At 40.1% G+C, this 17,617-nt stretch overlaps 2 protein-coding genes across 3 annotated transcripts in view; one reads left to right on the top strand and one right to left on the bottom strand.

Annotated features, from left to right (window-relative positions):
• Positions 1 to 8,671, top strand: part of LOC118432531 (ceramide glucosyltransferase-like) — a 17,142-nt gene extending 8,471 nt beyond the window's left edge. The window contains exons 5-9 of the mRNA XM_035844146.1: positions 860 to 972; positions 1,513 to 1,691; positions 1,912 to 1,998; positions 3,276 to 3,465; positions 4,376 to 8,671. Coding sequence (XP_035700039.1) covers positions 860 to 972; positions 1,513 to 1,691; positions 1,912 to 1,998; positions 3,276 to 3,465; positions 4,376 to 4,540 — 734 coding nt within the window. The 3' untranslated portion in view covers positions 4,541 to 8,671. The remainder of the gene's footprint in view (positions 1 to 859; positions 973 to 1,512; positions 1,692 to 1,911; positions 1,999 to 3,275; positions 3,466 to 4,375) is intronic.
• Positions 8,672 to 9,613: 942 nt separating this feature from the next.
• On the bottom strand, positions 9,614 to 17,031 carry LOC118432532 (alkylsulfatase-like). 2 transcript variants are annotated; one of them, XM_035844147.1, is made up of 5 exons: positions 16,058 to 17,031; positions 15,192 to 15,540; positions 14,383 to 14,522; positions 13,266 to 13,421; positions 9,614 to 12,065 (listed from the first exon to the last, which is right to left on the bottom strand). In XM_035844147.1, exons 1-5 carry the CDS (start codon positions 16,139 to 16,141, stop codon positions 11,862 to 11,864), a joined length of 933 nt encoding a protein of 310 aa, XP_035700040.1. In that variant the 5' UTR covers positions 16,142 to 17,031; the 3' UTR covers positions 9,614 to 11,861. The 2 variants fall into 2 exon arrangements, with proteins under 2 accessions (XP_035700040.1, XP_035700041.1); XM_035844148.1 differs by having other exon boundaries at positions 9,614 to 12,044; positions 16,058 to 17,018.
• Between the last annotated feature and the right edge of the window lie 586 nt (positions 17,032 to 17,617).

Below are 17,617 nucleotides of genomic sequence, written 5' to 3'. Positions count from 1 at the left end.
CAGGTGGGGCCGCGGAATGCGGGGTGGAGCTTCGGTCACGACCGAATGGGCAGCTGTTTCGCGGTCCCCAGCAACAGAATTCCGAAAGGAGGGCGGAATCACGGGGGATGCTGCTTAGAATCCTGCTGATTCGGAATTCGGGCCCCGTGCCCGGCGAAAAATTTCCTCAAAAGTTTATAAAGGTGGGCCGATTCCTCCCCTTAATACCCCCCTCACATTAGGCGAAAATCGATCGGACGACGAGTCTGCGAGTTCTAAATTACCAGGAGGCAAAAACCTGATGCCGACGAAGAAATGGCAGAGTTCCTCCCTTCCCGTCAGGGTCATGCCTCCTCATAATTTAGAGCTCGCAGACTCGTCGTCCGATCGATTTTCGCCTAATGTGAGGGGGGTATTAAAGAGAAGAATCTGACAACCTTTATAAACATTTTAAGATATTTTTCACCGACCGACCTAATTAATATTGTGGTAGACAGCAGGGTTCTAGCCAGCATCCGTTTTTCAGTCCTTTTTTTGGAATTTTGCTGCTGGGGACGGAAAAAATTTTGCCCATTCTGTCCTCTGTGAGCTGAAATCCCTGTGGAGCATTTCACCCAAACAGATGCCATTGAACCAAGCTGAATCTAACAGCAAAGTTTACCCCTCAAAGTGCAGGAAATAGCGTTTCAGAAGGTCTACATTTCACAATTTATCTGGGGAAGCATGCCCCAAGACCTTCCTAGGCTCGACAAGATTTCCATTCAAAATCCAGGGGACGGAAAGAAAAATGTCAAGCTGGCTAGAACACTGGGTAGACATCACAACTATCTGCAGGTTTGTTGAAAGCTGATTGTAACTACATGTATGTTGTACCTCCCAGTGAGTAGAGACACGCTGACAGACATGGCGGGGCACATGACAGACAACATCGGAGTGGTGCATCAGATGCCGTATGTGTGTGACAGGAAAGGGTTCTCCAGCCTGTTGGAGAAGGTGGGAACAGTTGATTTTGGACTGTATGTAAAGGCAGGAAGTATGAAATGGTGTGGACATTTGCATGTGCATGTGGTTTCAAGGTATCCAAATTATTTTCAGTTTTTGTCCCAAGAGCTTAACTAACAGTGGAAGTTTGTTACTACTGAACACAGAATGGTCAGCACTTGTTTCTGTATCTGTATCTATATAGCCAGTATAACCACCCTTCTGCATAATACACCAGCTTCACAGGCACGCGGCACGGCAGCAGCTGGTTATATTACACTGAACGACCTGTCACACCTAACTTTTGCACATCTATCTGCAAGCATTCTTTAAAACTATCCAGAGAAGATACCCCTACTGTACTTTGTGATAACAAATTCAACTCTACGATAGTTCTGGGAAAGTATGAATTTTTGAACACATCAATCCTAGGTTGGTAACTTTGGTATTTGAAGGCATGACTTGTTCTTTTTTCAGCTGGTATCAGATACTTATCAGTCCACCAGTTTATTGGTCATTTTGTACATCATGCATTTCTGTGCGTGTACACAGGTGTATTTCGGCACTGCGCACGCCAGAATGTACATCTCTGCTAACGTGCTGGGCATCCTGTGTGTGACCGGCATGTCCAGTCTCTGGAGTAAAAAAGTCATTGACGATGCCGGAGGCCTGGAGGTCTTCTCTCAGTACCTGGCTGAAGACTACTTCATGGCCAAGGCAGTGGTAGATAGGTGGGTTTTTTTACGATACATGTGCAGCTGCAGGTATAGGGGAGTGCATATGTTTTTTTACATAAGATTATCTCTAAATTACGATGCTTGGATTACGATGCCCATATACACTTTTTATCTTTTTCTAGAGCAAAATTTTCATCTTTGTGACACAGGAATGACACAGAATAAGTGTATATTTGAGTGTATTTTGACCCGGTATGTTTCCTGTGTGCTGCAGGGGTCTGAAGGCATCCATGAGTAACCAGGTTGCCCAGCAGAACTGTGGGACGTACTCCATCCGAGCCTTCAGCTCCAGAATGAGCAGGTTAGATCAGGATCAAGATCAGTCCACTTCCTTCTGTTCCACTTCCAGTCATTCTGTAGTGCTCTATTACAGAACCTGTTCCAGTCATTCTGTAGTACTCTATTACAGAACCTGTTCCAGTCATTCTGTAGTACTCTATTACAGAACCTGTTCCAGTCATTCTGTAGTACTCTATTACAGAACCTGTTCCAGTCATTCTGTAGTGCTCTATTACAGAACCTGTTCCAGTCATTCTGTAGTGCTCTATTACAGAACCTGTTCCAGTCATTCTGTAGTACTCTATTACAGAACCTGTTCCAGTCATTCTGTAGTGCTCTATTACAGAACCTGTTCCAGTCATTCTGTAGTGCTCTATTACAGAACCTGTTCCAGTCATTCTGTAGTGCTCTATTACAGAACCTGTTCCAGTCATTCTGTAGTGCTCTATTACAGAACCTGAGTTCTGCCCCTGTAGGACTTAGTGCACCAGTAGACGAGAAGGTGGAGAAGGAAGTGCACACCCCTACTTCAACTTAAAAAATCACGTACAGGCCAGGCAGACGGGTCGCCAAACCCACGCTGTCTGCCTACCATTGTCTTCCGAGACAGATGGATGCCAACATTACAGAACCTAGTGACCTCACAAAGCTCAGTCATACAGTCAACACATACTAAATTTTAGAACACTTTTCCAATGTGATTCTTATGTATGACTGAAGGATACAGAAACAAAACCAAATAGAATCAAAGGTAATATCCATGGATAATTGATTTTTCACCCATAATTAGCCCCAGAGATAAGGACATAGGACCCTGTTGTCTATCACCTCTGCCCAGCTCTCCTCCTAGGGTGTGACTGACTACCAGGAATCACATAAGAATCACAGTCTCTAATTGGCTATAAGGAAAGTTGTCAGATATATATCTTCGTAAACAAACATTAGAAGCTCTGACTCGGGAAAGATGGAATGATACACGCAGGAGATTATATCTCTTCTTCTGCATTGTGTGTTTCTTCTGCATTTCCCCCGTGCTTCAAATATTGAACTGAACTATTTTAATTTTTATTATTAGTTCTTTATCATTGACTCTGTTTCCCACAAGTGTTAAAACCTGTGACATTTCAAACACATTGCTAAAGCAGAGAACATTTTTTGTTGCTTCACTAAACAAGAGTAAAGTATTGTTTTTAGATTGTCTGTCTACATGTGTAGTGTAGTTTCTGAATGTCCTTCAAGAGGGTTTTATCATCTGCTGGGGTGAAGTCTGCCATCTCTAACTGCCTTACTTGTCTGTAGGTGGACGCAGCTGCGAGTGACGATGATCCCGTTCCTGGCTATGTGGGAGCCGATGACGGAGTGTTTCCTGCTGGGTCTGATCTGCAGCTGGGCCTTCAACCATCTCTTCATCTGGGACCCGGTCACCTTCTTCATCTTCCACATCACTGCCTGGATGATCTCTGACTACCTGCAGTTCAGAACCTGTCAGGTAGGGGGTACTGATTCTTTGAACAGTGTAGCAAAGAAATGTACAAGTATCTCAAACTGCATGAAGATACATTGACAAATGCACAAAGGCACCATCCCATAAACACACACATATCTCTGTGTGATGTGCTTTATTCAATCTGGGCACTGCCGGGTACATGTACAGTAATCACACGTACCATGCTTGGCTGAAGAACTGTGTTGTGTTCTTGTCCAGATCTCTTAAGAAAAGCTTGACTTAAAATTGAATGCTTACTATATAATACAGTTAAATACCCCCAGTCAAGCTCTCACTTTAAGTTTTACAAAAGGCTGTCCCATAGTTTGAAACTCAGGCCGGGCTAATTGACTGACTGATTTTTTGTGACGTCAGGTGTGAGCATGGCCTTATCAGTTCTGGTATATGTGAAAAGGGCTATTCTAGCTGCCTTTCCAGACTTTTTCCGATCAATAAAAGGGTATCTACGAGTTGGAGGGCGTTTCCAAGTTACAGTCAATGTTGGGAAGGTCTATAAGTACATTGTATAATCTAAGGAAGGCCAGCTTAAAAAGCCCTATCGATATACATGTAAAGTCAAGCTTGTTCTATTATGATGGACTGTAAAACAGGTGCGAGAACTTGACTTTGCATGTGTATGTTTTGCATAGTATTGTAGGCTATTCAATTTTGAAGTTAGCTTTCCTTTTTAGCTGGCCTTAAACATTGCAGAAAGGAATTAGTTACCTGTAGAATATATGTAAGGTATATTTGACATCTGTAGGCCCCAAAATTGACATGTTGTTGCTTCAAAGTCAAACAAAAATTCTGTTGTGGTTTTGAGTTCCAGAAACATGAAATGACCACTAACATTTCTGTGCCACCATAGCTGTGAATTAACCAGCTTTTTCCCCCCTGCCCCCCCCCCCCCTAGATGATGGGCGCCTCGTCTGTCAACAAATTCGAGTTCCTGATCGCCTGGCTGCTGCGGGAAACGCTGACCTACTGGTGGTTTTTACGCGGTGCGACGTCTCGCAGCATCAAATGGAAGACTGGCAAGTTCCGGTTAAGATGCGGCGGAACTGCAGAGGAAGTATGATAAGGACTATTTTTGTATTGGGTTAAACATCTCTTAGGTAGATACAGACTTAGTATTCATGTGTAAAACTGTGTGCAGGAGAAGCGTGTGTAGAAACACTACAGATATTATGGTACACTAAGCCAGTAGTACATGTGGTGCTCTTCTCTTAGTAATAAAGTTAAGATATTGCTGCCAAGACTCCTTGATGCCCGTATGTGTACAAATGCAGATTCTGAAGTTACTTATTTTCATGTATGGCACTGTACAAAGTAGTCTGCAGTATAGAACCAACTCTCGGAGCATGTCAGAGCTCACTAGTTAGGCTGCTTGGTACTCCGCAGGAAAGTCCAGGTCTATGTATGTACTTAAGTATGTATTTCATTGTATGACATTTCCAAAACAAACTCAGATATCCCCCACCCAGACAAAACAATAAAACTCCACATTTGCTGACTGGAAACAATCATCCTAAATTATAAGGTGTATTTAAGAGACATTATGATAGCAAAAGAATATTAGACCTTTGCTCTGAAAGGGGTTTGAATATTGATTATAACATTAACAGCCATGGCAATCATCTTTTCATTTGTTTCATTTTGATCCCCTCTTCCCAACTAACAGTAACTTCTAGCAGCAGTTTGGTACTCCTCCCACTACTGCTTTGGCTTCTTACCTTCTGTAGTTGCCAGAAATTCTTGTATTCTGCAAACTGATTTACTTGAAATGCTAAAATTACATGAGGAAACTTTCTGATGATATGGATCATGCATATCTTTCTGTAGTTTTTGCACATGGAAAAACACGCAGGCATCTATGACCTACACTGGCTTTGTCATGTGGTATATTTTCTTGCCATTGCTGTTGTTGTTGCATATTAACTATATGTAGACTCATGTTCAGATTCAGGTGCAGAAGTTCAGGTTCGGACTTATAAGTCCAGACCTGAACACATGGCATATGTGTGCTACTAGAAATACTATGAGTGCAGAGATTTTTGCGGTTGTTTAATGATATTTTGCAAGTTTTGCAGCAACGTCCGCACCACAAACTTTGAACTGCCACAAAGATTTTTGTTGCTTCTTCTGCCCTCACAGTTGCATACCCTTTTGTCTAAGGACTGTACATGTATACTGTAGTGTATTATGATGTATCAATTAAATGTTAATAACCCACCCAAGGGCAGGCTGTATATGGTGTCATACAGCCTAGTTATTTGCTCTAACCACCAAAAAAGCCACCGAGTGAGCGAGGTTTGGGGTCGTCCACTATAGCTTGGTTTCTAACTGGCTGTCCATAAAGGTGCCAGTGTTTGCATTGTGTGACTGTACGAAATGTAGCTCTACTGTAACTGTTTTAACCACAAACTTAAAAACACCATGGACCCCCCCCCCCCCCATTTTCTCCAAACTGCAAAATTAAATTCTCACAAACTTTAATGCATGTACAATCTTTTTTTTTTTTGTTTCATGTGTAAAATGTCATATTGGCTTAAAATTTACATGCAATTGGGGAAAAATGCAGAAGCAGCAAGGTTTTTCTATTTTTCCAGGGCAAATTTCCCAATCTATGGAGGTTTTAAGATGGTTTAAAACAAAAAGGAGAATACACATTGTATAAGCCAGAAACATTTTTTTGTGAGTTCAGAGATGTTTGAACTTTCCTGAATTCCAAAAGATATGAGATGTCATCATATGTAACCAAACTGTTCAAGGTTCACTCATAGACTTATCAAATGCAAATTTGAATCTAAATTTACATCATAGGAATCAACAATTAGTGTTATCTGTGGATTTTTGTTCCTCTTTGATCTTACAAGCTAATACTGGAAAACACTGCCAAGCTGAGGTATCTTATGGTCAGGGCTTTGAAACTAACAGTCATGTCATGAACATTGACATAAACACTTTCATACAGAGAGAAGAGTCGGATAAAAATTGGATAAAAGTTCAAAACTTTTCTTCCCTGCAGTACAATTATTGTAATCTAATTTTACAGTAACCAGAATTTTTAGTTACTACCCAAAAATTATTGTTTTCGTTTTCAGTGGGTTTTTTTCTTCAAGTTTATGGTAAGAGTCAGCATGTTATATACTTGGCATGCCTCTTGTACATGTACATTGTATGTAACATTTCAATAATAAAGAACTTACATGTACAGGACAACACATATTTATTGTATTTTAAGGTATATATTTTGCTGCTAAGTTTTATGCTCTTTGAAATCAGAGGATTTCGACATTGTTACATTTTCGAGGGGCAAGACAAGGGATAGCTTACAGTATCTCCTGAAAAGTCAAGGGAGGTTTCAATAGTAAAATTGAAAGGTTGTTTCCTTCCATGGTTTTGTGTACTGTACTATGTTTCTATTTATAATAGCAGTATTGTCCTAAACGTGTTATATGGGTGTACATTGGTATCAGTCTGTATCTTAAGTATGTGTAGTGTTGTTAATTTCTCTGTCTTTATAGTAGGCTTGCAGACATGGTTTTAAGGATGACATCCATGTGAACTGAGATCTCCTTCGACAGATTTTGGTTTAAGGAAGTTATACCCCTTTGGAACAACAAGGAAATATAAATCATGAAATTGTGACATACATAAATCATGAAAAAATCCTGTTCTTTGTTTTCATCTACTTTTACAACATTTGGATTTTTACAGACTTTGTGATTTCAAAATTTATGCATCTTTTTTTCTCATTTTTTATTTGTAGCACTGTTGCATTTTTGGATATCCAAAGGATGTCATCCAAAGAAACATGTTAGCAAGGCCAAAAGTTACCACCAAAATATGTTTAGGAAATTAAAGAGCTAAGGCAATGTTGATTCAACTTATATGGATGACATCTGCGTGCGCAACAACACCATACTTATGTGTTTAGTCATCTGTTGGACCTTCCTGACCACTTAATTAGGTTTAGTAATGAAGGCAACGTTTTTGGGCCAAATTTTTTTTTATTCGCAAGCTTGCATCCGTTTTGGGGTTCCAGAGGATGTCATCCATATAATGGAATAGACATGGCCAAAGCGCAATCTCTGTTACTGTGTTACACACATCTGTACATTAATCCATCCTGGTGTGGGCAGTCTTTTGCAGTCATTGTGGCAGATATTGGAAATATCTTTTGTTGAACTGAATATTCAAAGTGTGCCTAGCATGTATACTATCGTGTTTATGTTACAAGCCTACTCGTTTGTTTACTGGACAGTTAAGTTTATTTCCAGTCATTTCCATGGATGGACACCAGGATTATGATTTTGTAATGACCTAGTTGAATTTCAATGAAATGAAAGTATTAAATCCTGCGTGCCCATCACTCTTGTCATTAACAGACAAAAACATCTATCAAATCTGGAAAACATACTGGTGTTTTTGTCCAGGATATAATGGAGATTTTGCGACCAATGCCTGTCTGAAAAACATGTAGTATATTGAACATGTACAGTGTTAATATTGTTGGTACCAAAGTGCTCTTGTGTTTTTGTGAAAGCTGTCCTGCCAATGAGTGAATAAAAGCCTTGCTGAGGCCTGCCCCCCTCCCCAAGATGGTGGACAAATAACCACCTCAGCAGGAATGGCAGGTGCATTTTACTGGTAACGAAGCTTAATTTGTCTGCTTAATGTCTTCATTTCCTGAGAGTTTGGGACATTACAGTTTTCAACTTAAGAATGTGAGATTACATGAAGATGGATATGATAGAAGGCATTAAAAATGCAGATTGTAATAAAACTACAGATTAGTAACTGTTCAGGAATGACATGGAGGCGGTATGAAAAATAACTCCAAACCTGGAATCAGAACCAGTGTAATTTTTTCATGTACTTGCATATATTTGAAGGAGCCACAATTTGGACATGTTTTGTGTGGGTTACATTTTGTCCACTGATGTACTTAGGTACAATGTATTTGTACTATATCTTTTGTGATAGGTAAGTTCTGTGTTGTGCTATTGTATATCATTCACATGATTTTAGATCAATTATAGGCATATTTGTGTATTTTTGATTACTCAGGAATCATTGATCTGTACATTTGTGGAGTGATTTTGATGATTTGTGCATATTTATTTTGATTGAAGCTGATACAGTAGTACTCGTGGGTAGTCATGCTGCTCTGTTTGTATAGTTCTATTAAAAATGTTACATTTCTCCAATACTTAGTAGTCTCTGCTTGTGTTTTTTCATAATAGCAAAGAAGTTTATTTTTCAATAGTATTGTATGTAGGGTTGGGTACCGGTACAGAACCGTTTTTTCTTATTGGACCGGTCCAGAAAAAACGGACCTGAAAAAATTCGGTGGAACGGATGTTGGAACCATTGAAAAACGAATAGATTATATGGTCAGACATTTTAAGGCTTACCAGTCGAGGAAAATAACAACAGTGAAGTACAGCAGAGTCTATAGTCATTTCTATCAAGTTTTTACAGTCAATCGTGCAGAGGCATTTAGCCTTTTAGGACTTAAAAATGCCAGTGAGAGTCGAATACTCCACAAAACAGATTCCTTTGTAGCGAAATGGACTATTGTTTTAAGTATCGTCTATTCACCCGGTTTCACATACTGAATCAGGTCCGGACCAGGACCTGATCCTCTGGACCTGAACCGGACCTGAATTTTCTGTACCGGTACCCACCCCAAATTGTATGTACACATACATGTATGTGGTTGAACATCAAGAATGCAAGTTATGGATGAATTGTGAAATTTAGTATGATATTTCATTGTATGCCTTGTCCTTTCAAAGAGATTTAGATTGTTGTCCACACATAGACATAGGAACCTCTTTGGGGAAGCCAATGACAATAATACATCAATGTTCAGTTCACAGTAAATGGCAAAATTGTCACACCAATAATTAACTTGGCACCAGAGTACATGTATACTCTAATTGGATGTATTTAAAAAAATAGCCCTTTCGTTGTCAAAGTAGACACACTTAGAATACAGCTTACTAGTATTTGTGGTTGTCTTGTCATCTTAGAACGCAATGTTGTGCCCTTGGGAAAGGCACTTTACACCATTTGGATAGGATCTTATATGGAGGTCCCATATTTAAGAAGAGGCACACCTCAAGCAGGTTAAAGAACCTACAACACTGTCAATAAGACTAGGGGTCCTTCCCAGTGTGAGTGGTGCAAACAAATCCGGATATGCAGCTTAAAGCTTGTAGTCTTCAGTACAAACAAACAACAATAAAGTTACTAGACAAGTGTTCTTATGACTGCTTCATTTGAAAAGATCACATTCAATACGGTAACCAACGTATCAATTAAAAGAATAGATTGAGGCAAAACTACAATTAGACAGATCACTTTATCAGAATATATTATTATGTGTTAATATTCCAATTAATGGTCTCAACTCATTTAATCACAACAATAATAGAATGACTTTCACTGACAAACTGCATTATTACAGTTAGAATGAAAGACCAGGTGAAAATTACAGCAATGCATTAAAACACAAAGAAGTAGACAGACTTACTAGTAGTTCAATAGACTGGTTACAGACTTTGACAAAGGTTTGAAATCAGCTTTCACTCAGTAACAAATGGATAAGTACTGCTTTTAAATGCACTATAAACACAAACATAATTGAATATCAGCATCTTTAAAAATGATTTTCAAAAATACAAAACAGACTGAATGATATTGTAAAATTCAGGGATCATTAAATTTTCATGTGATAAATACTGATGAGAAGTAACTGGAGCTTAAAATTCAAGTCTGATTCTTTTTGTGTTGAAGGTAACATTGTGGGAAAACTGTCAACCAGTACATATTATGAATTTATGATTGTCATTACCTTGTTTTTCTACACTTCATCTATATGTAGTTATATCATATTATGGACCTACAGTTGCAAACAGTCATCCCCTACAGCTCCCAAAGTCTATCTGTAGTGCAATCGTCCCTGGTTGTTGTGTGTAGTTCTACACTTACAGGAAACTAAAAGGTTGTGACTTATACTAAAGTTATAGCTTGATTTAACCCTTAAACTGCCAAGCCCAGATATACCCGGCACACATTACATGCCCTGTGTGCCGCTCCCGGTTATATCTGGGATAGCGTGTTCCCCCGAAGTAGCAGCTTTGCGTACATGTAGCGCACAAACCCCGAAAGTGAGGGACTTTGGCCTTGTTCGGGGGTTTCTTTCTGGAGGTCAGCGGCCAACCCTGGCACTGATAGCATTTTATAGGGCTGAAACTCTGCCGGCAGTTTATGGGTTTAAATATACAGCTGTACCACAAATATTCTATATTATATCATGATTTATGTTTCTTTTAATCTTGTACATGACAGCCTTGCTAGCAGTTCTACAGTGTAAGTTTCTTTGTGGGAAGGAAGTTTTTTTGTTTCTTTCTTTTTACTGTCCCTAAACTGCTACACATGTCTACAATGCCTGTTCCACAGTTAAAAGGTTGGCTATCAGTTTGACAGTGTACAGAATTGTTTTGGGCACTATCGTTCCTTTAAACTATGTACTTACATGTAGTACTATGTAGTTTTACATTTATGGGTCAAAAAGCTTGACTAATACATTTACAATGTAGTTTTACAGTCCTAGTAGTTATCTTTGTATGGACATTACAACTACAAATTTTCAAGAGCTCTGACCTCATGACTTTTGTTCTGTGTAATTTTCATCATTCATATCATGATTCTAGCTTTGGGTTTTATGGTTTTATGGTACTGCCCCATTTACTCCTGTAATGATACACCAGTTCACACTTCCATGAATCACAAATTTTAAAACTGTAACCTACCAGGGGAGAGTCAATACTGTCATAGCTTACATGCACTGCCACACCTTGGAAGAATCAAACACAAATCTGGCATGATTCATATGTTCAAATGTTGAAAGAAACTTATTGATGCAAGCAGTTTTACCTTTTTTTAAAAATGAAGGTATTGTTTAGGGTTTGTATGTGTGCCTATGTTTATGTATATTTGTGGTCAACAATAACTCCAGAACCTCTGGGTGGATTGTAATGATGTTTGGTGTGTCGGTAGATGTTGGGAAGTTGAATGTCGGGTAAGATCAAATTCGAATCCCAAGAGAGCTTTCCTTGGTGAAGCTGAAGCAGAACCTCTGGTATCTGTATATTCTGTGCTGGACGAGCGGATTTGAAATTTTGATGTCAGAATGAAGAGGTGTAGGTTTGGGCCCTCTAGCAGCTTGTTGTGATCTGCAGAATTGTGAACGCCTCTCTTTTCTATTGCACACATTGTACAGTATGTAGTAAGGTCAATCTTAACCGCTGGATATAAGCATATAACTTATTAGACATTTCAAACAGCGTCCACTGTTTTTCATCAGTAATAGAAACTAAAAAGTTCTATAGCTCTCCATGCACAGCTGGCGGTTCTACAGTATAGTTCTTCCTGGGTGCCACTGTCCCCTTGACGGTAGTTCTGTGCAGAACTCTCAGCCCCACCTGCTCCACAGGCAGCTGAGTCTGTGGGCTGGCTTCATGCCCCACCGCCAGGTTATCTGAGATGATGAAATCTCCAGCCTCCCACTGAAACAACACGAGATTAACCTAGGAAAACCGGGTTTCCGGAAAACCCTGTCGAGTCCGGACTGCAGAAAACCGTGCATGTCCAGTCTGAAAAGAGGGTCTGCTTGGGGGCATACGCTGTAAGCTCATGATGCTACCAATTCTATAGTAATGTGCATCAGTTAAGTATTCAGTGCTGTCTGAATTTAGCTTCAAGCATTGCCAGAACCCCCATCTTTTCAGACTGGACAGAGTTTTGCAGACTGATTTAGAAAAGATTGCATAAATTGTGTCAATGAAGTAAAACAAAAATTGACACACAGACAGACAAGCCCCAAACAATATGTTAACTTTGTACACCAACAATAAGACTTGAATGTCTTTTATGAGTATGCTGCATTGTATAATTATGATTGACAATCCACATTCAGCTAAACTGCACCTTACGTCGATGCAGGTTAGACATCCATGTAATAAGATACACCAAAAAGTAGTTACTCAAGCAACTGAATATGGTTTTGGAAAATATATGGAAAACCATACTTTTAGCTCCTGCAACTAAAACAACAGGAGCTAATTTACTCATTTGCATTAACTGTGTCTTAGCCTTGCTATCCTACGAAATCCAAATTGTCCTCAGCTTGACTTTGCCTTACCTTTGTTTTCTTTGGAACCCAAGTTGTCTTCAGTCTGAATTGTCTTACAACGTTTCCTATTGGACATCTGAAATTGTCTTCATTCATAGTATAAAAGTATAAAAGACCTGTTTCTTCCAGATCACTTAAGTATCACTGACGAAAACTGGTGGATTCCAGTTGAAACGTCTGACCGTTTCCAAAACCATATCCAGGGCTCGAAATACTGGGTGCATGTGCACCCAGGTGCACCCAAAATTGGAGCTGTGCACCCAATTATTTTCTCTGGGTGCACAGGGTGCACCCAAATATTTTCTTAGGTTTATGTATGTAAAGATATCAAAGTATACTTAGTATACATGTACATCATATTCTTGACATCTAAGTGTTAGAAAGATAATAAAAATGTCTGTTGTTTAAGAATTTGATAGCTTGTAACTAGTAAGTTTTATTATTAGGTTATTACTTAAATTTAAGTGGTGCACCCAAAATATTTTTGATGCACCCAATCTTTTAAGCTGGTTGCACCAGTGCACCTAATCCCCAAAATGAATTTCGAGTCCTGCATATCCAAATGCTTGAGTAACAACTTTTTGGTAAACTGTACCTTGTGTGAGTACTGAATTGCTCTGTTGTTTTTGACAAACTCCTGGTGGATTTCCCTCAGAAGCTGGTTGGTTTCCTTCCAGTCCGTTCTTCTCTTCTCCGCGCTCGGCAGGCCGACAAGGAAGAACTCCGTCATCCCCAGGTGAAAACACAGCGTCTGCAAGAAGTCATCAACAACGTTATTCATACATTCTGTGCTTAAGCCACACCAATTTAATTTGTTGCTTCTCAGATTTTTTCAGAGAAATATTGGGGCGGGCGGGCGGAAAAAAATAGATAAAATTTTGCAAAAAGTCTGGAGTGACCATATGAAGCTTATATAACAAGGTTAGTAGTCAAGTTTTTAGCTTTTAATGGCATGGTTTGTCCAATGAATCTCTTCCTTTGATTTGATACCACTATTATGAATAAAAGGAATTGTTTTTACACTGAAATTATGCATGTTGAAGAAATGCAGGAAGCTCATTGGCTATCATGTGACTACAAAGAAGCTCTCTGATTGGTTTATCAGCAGTATGTGCCCCCCGAATGGGGCTTTTTCTTACAGGTCTGCAATAGCAAAACCTATATTATTTTTCTTGGGACTAAAGACATGCTGTGGTCTTGATATTTGAGCGGTAGATAGCTCTTGGGGCAGAGAGAAAGTGGTGTAGGTTTGTGCTCCCTAGCAGCTTCTTTTGGAACTGCAGGGGCCGGTTTAGTTTCAGAATTTGAAAAGGAATAACTCAAGAAGGGGTTGACGGATTGTCATGATTTTTGGTATGTAGATAGCTTATAGTGATGCTTCATATAGTCAAATATTGAATTTGCATAATTAATGAGGAAATTGTGTAAACCCTTTCTGTTCCATTATAGGACTATTGCAACATGTGACATCGGTAAATAAGTAAGAGAAGAATATTGGTAGATTGATAGAACATTCTGCAAATAAAGACCTAATTTGCATGATCTATTCATCATTCATCTATTCATCTACTTAATATCCTGATAGTCTGATACCCAATTGTTGAAAACAACAGAATCTGATATAGACTACCCTGCAAATAAAGGTGAACTAATGTTAACTTCCCTTTAGGATATTCAAGGAGGTTCCTCCTTGGGATATTTAGAAGTCTGACCTTTGCTCCTGTTAGTGGGTGGCTGTAGATCAGGGGGTGGACAGGTCCCCCTCTGCGGTCGCTGACCATCCAGAGCTGTTCCCAGCGCCAGCGCTGTTCCTCTGTTAGTCCAGAAATCAACTCGTTCAGCGGTGCAAACACTGAAACACATTTACCACCGTGTATAGTAGCCTGTGCTGCACAATCTCTCATTAGTAGAGCAATTTATCATTTACTTATTTATTCATTAGGATTCTCCATATACGATGGCAATGGAGGGTATGGCGGAGCGTGTCAAAGGACACCTTTTCAAAGCCGCCATACACACATGTCACGGCGGGGTTATAACGCCCCTTACGGGGTGACATACCCTTTTGTGTGGCTGATACGGTATGAAGGTTTGCCAGGCCTCCAGCCGGGTGATTTGAAGTGAATCACCAACTCCAGACAGAAGGGTTTGCTCCATCTCACACCGCACCGTCGCACGTGTGGGGGTTCTTTAACGTGCATGGGGTGTGGCTCTCCGCATACACAGGACCTCCATTTAACGTCCTATCCAAGAGACGGCCCTAGCTGAAGCTAGGTACTCATTTTCACCTGAGTGAAGTGAGGAGAGCGGTGTAAAGTGCGTTTCCCAAGAGCACAAGATCAGTGACACGGCAGCCGGATTCAAACACGCAACCTCTCCGTCACGAGACAAACATGCTGCCGCTGCGCCACGTCAACCCACCACATCATCATCATCTAATCTTCACCCTGCTGCCAAGCTGGTCAAACTTACCACTTGCGCCACAGGGACATGTCAGTAAGTACACCACAATCTAACATACCTGTGTTTCCCTCCTTAGGCACTACCACCATGTGGTACAGGGAGTAGCCGAACGGCGCAGGCTGGAAGCTGCCATCAATGTGCCAGCCTGTCCTGCCTACCCCGGTACATCCCTCCGCCTCATCATTAGACACACGGAACACGTCGGGATGTGGCGACTTCGGATGCTTGTAGAACGTGGACTCCAGCTCTCCGAACCAGCGGCTGATTTCAACATGGCGGCTGCCGCTGATGGTGCCTTGATTCTTGAACACGAGGATGCGATGTTTTGTCACATCCTTTTTTATCTGTTCGATGACTTCTGCAGGAATCTCTTGCTTCAAGTCAATGCCCCGGACTTCTGCTCCTAATTATTGTGCAAAGATACAAAAACTTGTCATAACAAGAGTCCGTAGAACACAAACATAACATGCGGTCAACATGACGAGAAAGTACCAAAATGAGCAAATTTGTTGTGCTGTAGCCTAATGATTGTACTTGAATGTAGAAGTGACACTAGCGAGATGGCCATCAGACTGTCGTTGTAGTAGAAGTGAGGCTAGTTGGATAATTGTAATTGTGACACCAATATGGAAGCCATAAAAGAATGAAGTTACATTACCAAGCATAAATTATGCAGATGTGCAAGTCATAACAAGAATATTTCATGGAGGTATGACTATGAGGTCTCCCAACTCTTGTTTGGAACTGCAGTGGCCAATTTTGTTTCAAACTTTGGACGACAACAACTCAAGAACTTGTTGACAAGGCAGCGCTATGCGTGCGACAAAGAATCTATAAAGGACTGTGACGTGCGACAAGGCACGTAACGGTAACGTTAGAGTTCACTGACGCTGTGCTTACAAAAGTAACGGAATTGATACTTATCTTGATCGGGGACAGTTTGTAGAACTCCTTGGCAGCCATTCTGGAGAACAATGCCACATTTATGAGAAGTGTTAGCATCGACATAGACGCAACATGACTTTTCCTACCATAATTTTGAGCCGACGACCGCCATCTTGAAACTGGAAGATGCCATTTGGCAACAGGGGGGGGATCTGTATCCTTCGGGAAACGGCGACCCGCACACAATAGTCAATATAGGCACCATGCTGCTACACAATCTCAGAAAACTTAACGTTAGTAAGGAAAATCCAGAAAAGTTTTGTAGGGAAATCAAATCACTAATACTGGAAGACAACGTTAAACAGAAGGATAATAATGTTATTTATAATTAACCCTGAAGAATAGATGAATCATTTTAAAACTTTATCGGAATTTTGTTGATAAGAAGGAGCCAAATAAAGACTTTATTCTACATGCTGCTCAAGAATGGCCTGAACAATTTAACATATCAACAGATAACATAACATCACTATCAGACACAGGATTCCAAAGACACACAGAAGACATTCCAGTTTAATAACACGCTTGAAAATTCAATAGGAAATCCACTGGACTTCGATATCTCAGAAGAAGAAATTCTAGAAGGTCTTCGCAATTTGAAGGTCATTAAATCATGTGGAACAGATTCCATTATCAATGAGATATTAAAATGTGGCGATTGTCAACTTCTACAACCTTTAAAGAAACTTTTCAACACCACCCTTCAGTCAGGAAAACTTCCCCACCAGTGGAGTCAGAGCATCTTAGTGCCGATATTCAAAAGGACATTCCACAATTTCTTCGTCGCATAGGAATACACGTTAAAACACACAACTTCTATTATAGGCCCGCAATTCCAATTAAAAGACAGTACTAGTATATCTGGAGATGTTTTGCTTTCTATTGCAAGTGCACTAGTTCGTTAGGCAATAAAAAAATTGTCACCCAAATCTACCCCACGGAACAATTTTATCGCATTTCGAAATGAAGCCAGCGGCCACAGCCGCTTAAGGTCCATTTGAGCCCCGAAAGGTCTGACTGTAGCACTCAGGACGTCAGCTCGGAAACTTCCATGCATAACCATGCGAGTAATACACAAGCTTTCATCTCAAATCCTTTTCATATCTGTCCGAATCGATTAAAGAGAATTTATGGTCAACATAAAAACACGCTTTGGGGCATAATTTTTTTCGGCCCGGACACTCGAAGTAATTCCACACTCGGAGTAATACAGGAATAAGACCTTAATTCCACCGATTATTCAGATTAGTTAGTAAACGAAAGAATACTTTCCCCTTAATAACATTTTGAAATATTTTCGTCTCACGTCACTCCGTTACCTAGCAACACCTCACGAAAGGTGGTCTATATTTAACATCACGAGATGCGCCACCTATCGGATCTATGTAAAAGTACAAAGTACCCTTAATTGTCATTCGTACGTGTCGGAAGAGTGATTAGGTCCGCTTTTCTACACCTCTGATTAGAGCATAATGTTTGCGAGTAAACCTGAATAGAATACGCGAAATTGATTTTTTTTATACTTTGTGAAGGCTGCTG

This window comes from Branchiostoma floridae, chromosome 15 (assembly GCF_000003815.2).
Source record: "Branchiostoma floridae strain S238N-H82 chromosome 15, Bfl_VNyyK, whole genome shotgun sequence".
Lineage (NCBI taxonomy): Eukaryota > Metazoa > Chordata > Leptocardii > Amphioxiformes > Branchiostomatidae > Branchiostoma > Branchiostoma floridae.
Note: the sequence above shows the minus strand (reverse complement) of the source record. Positions and strands in the feature narration are given on the sequence as shown.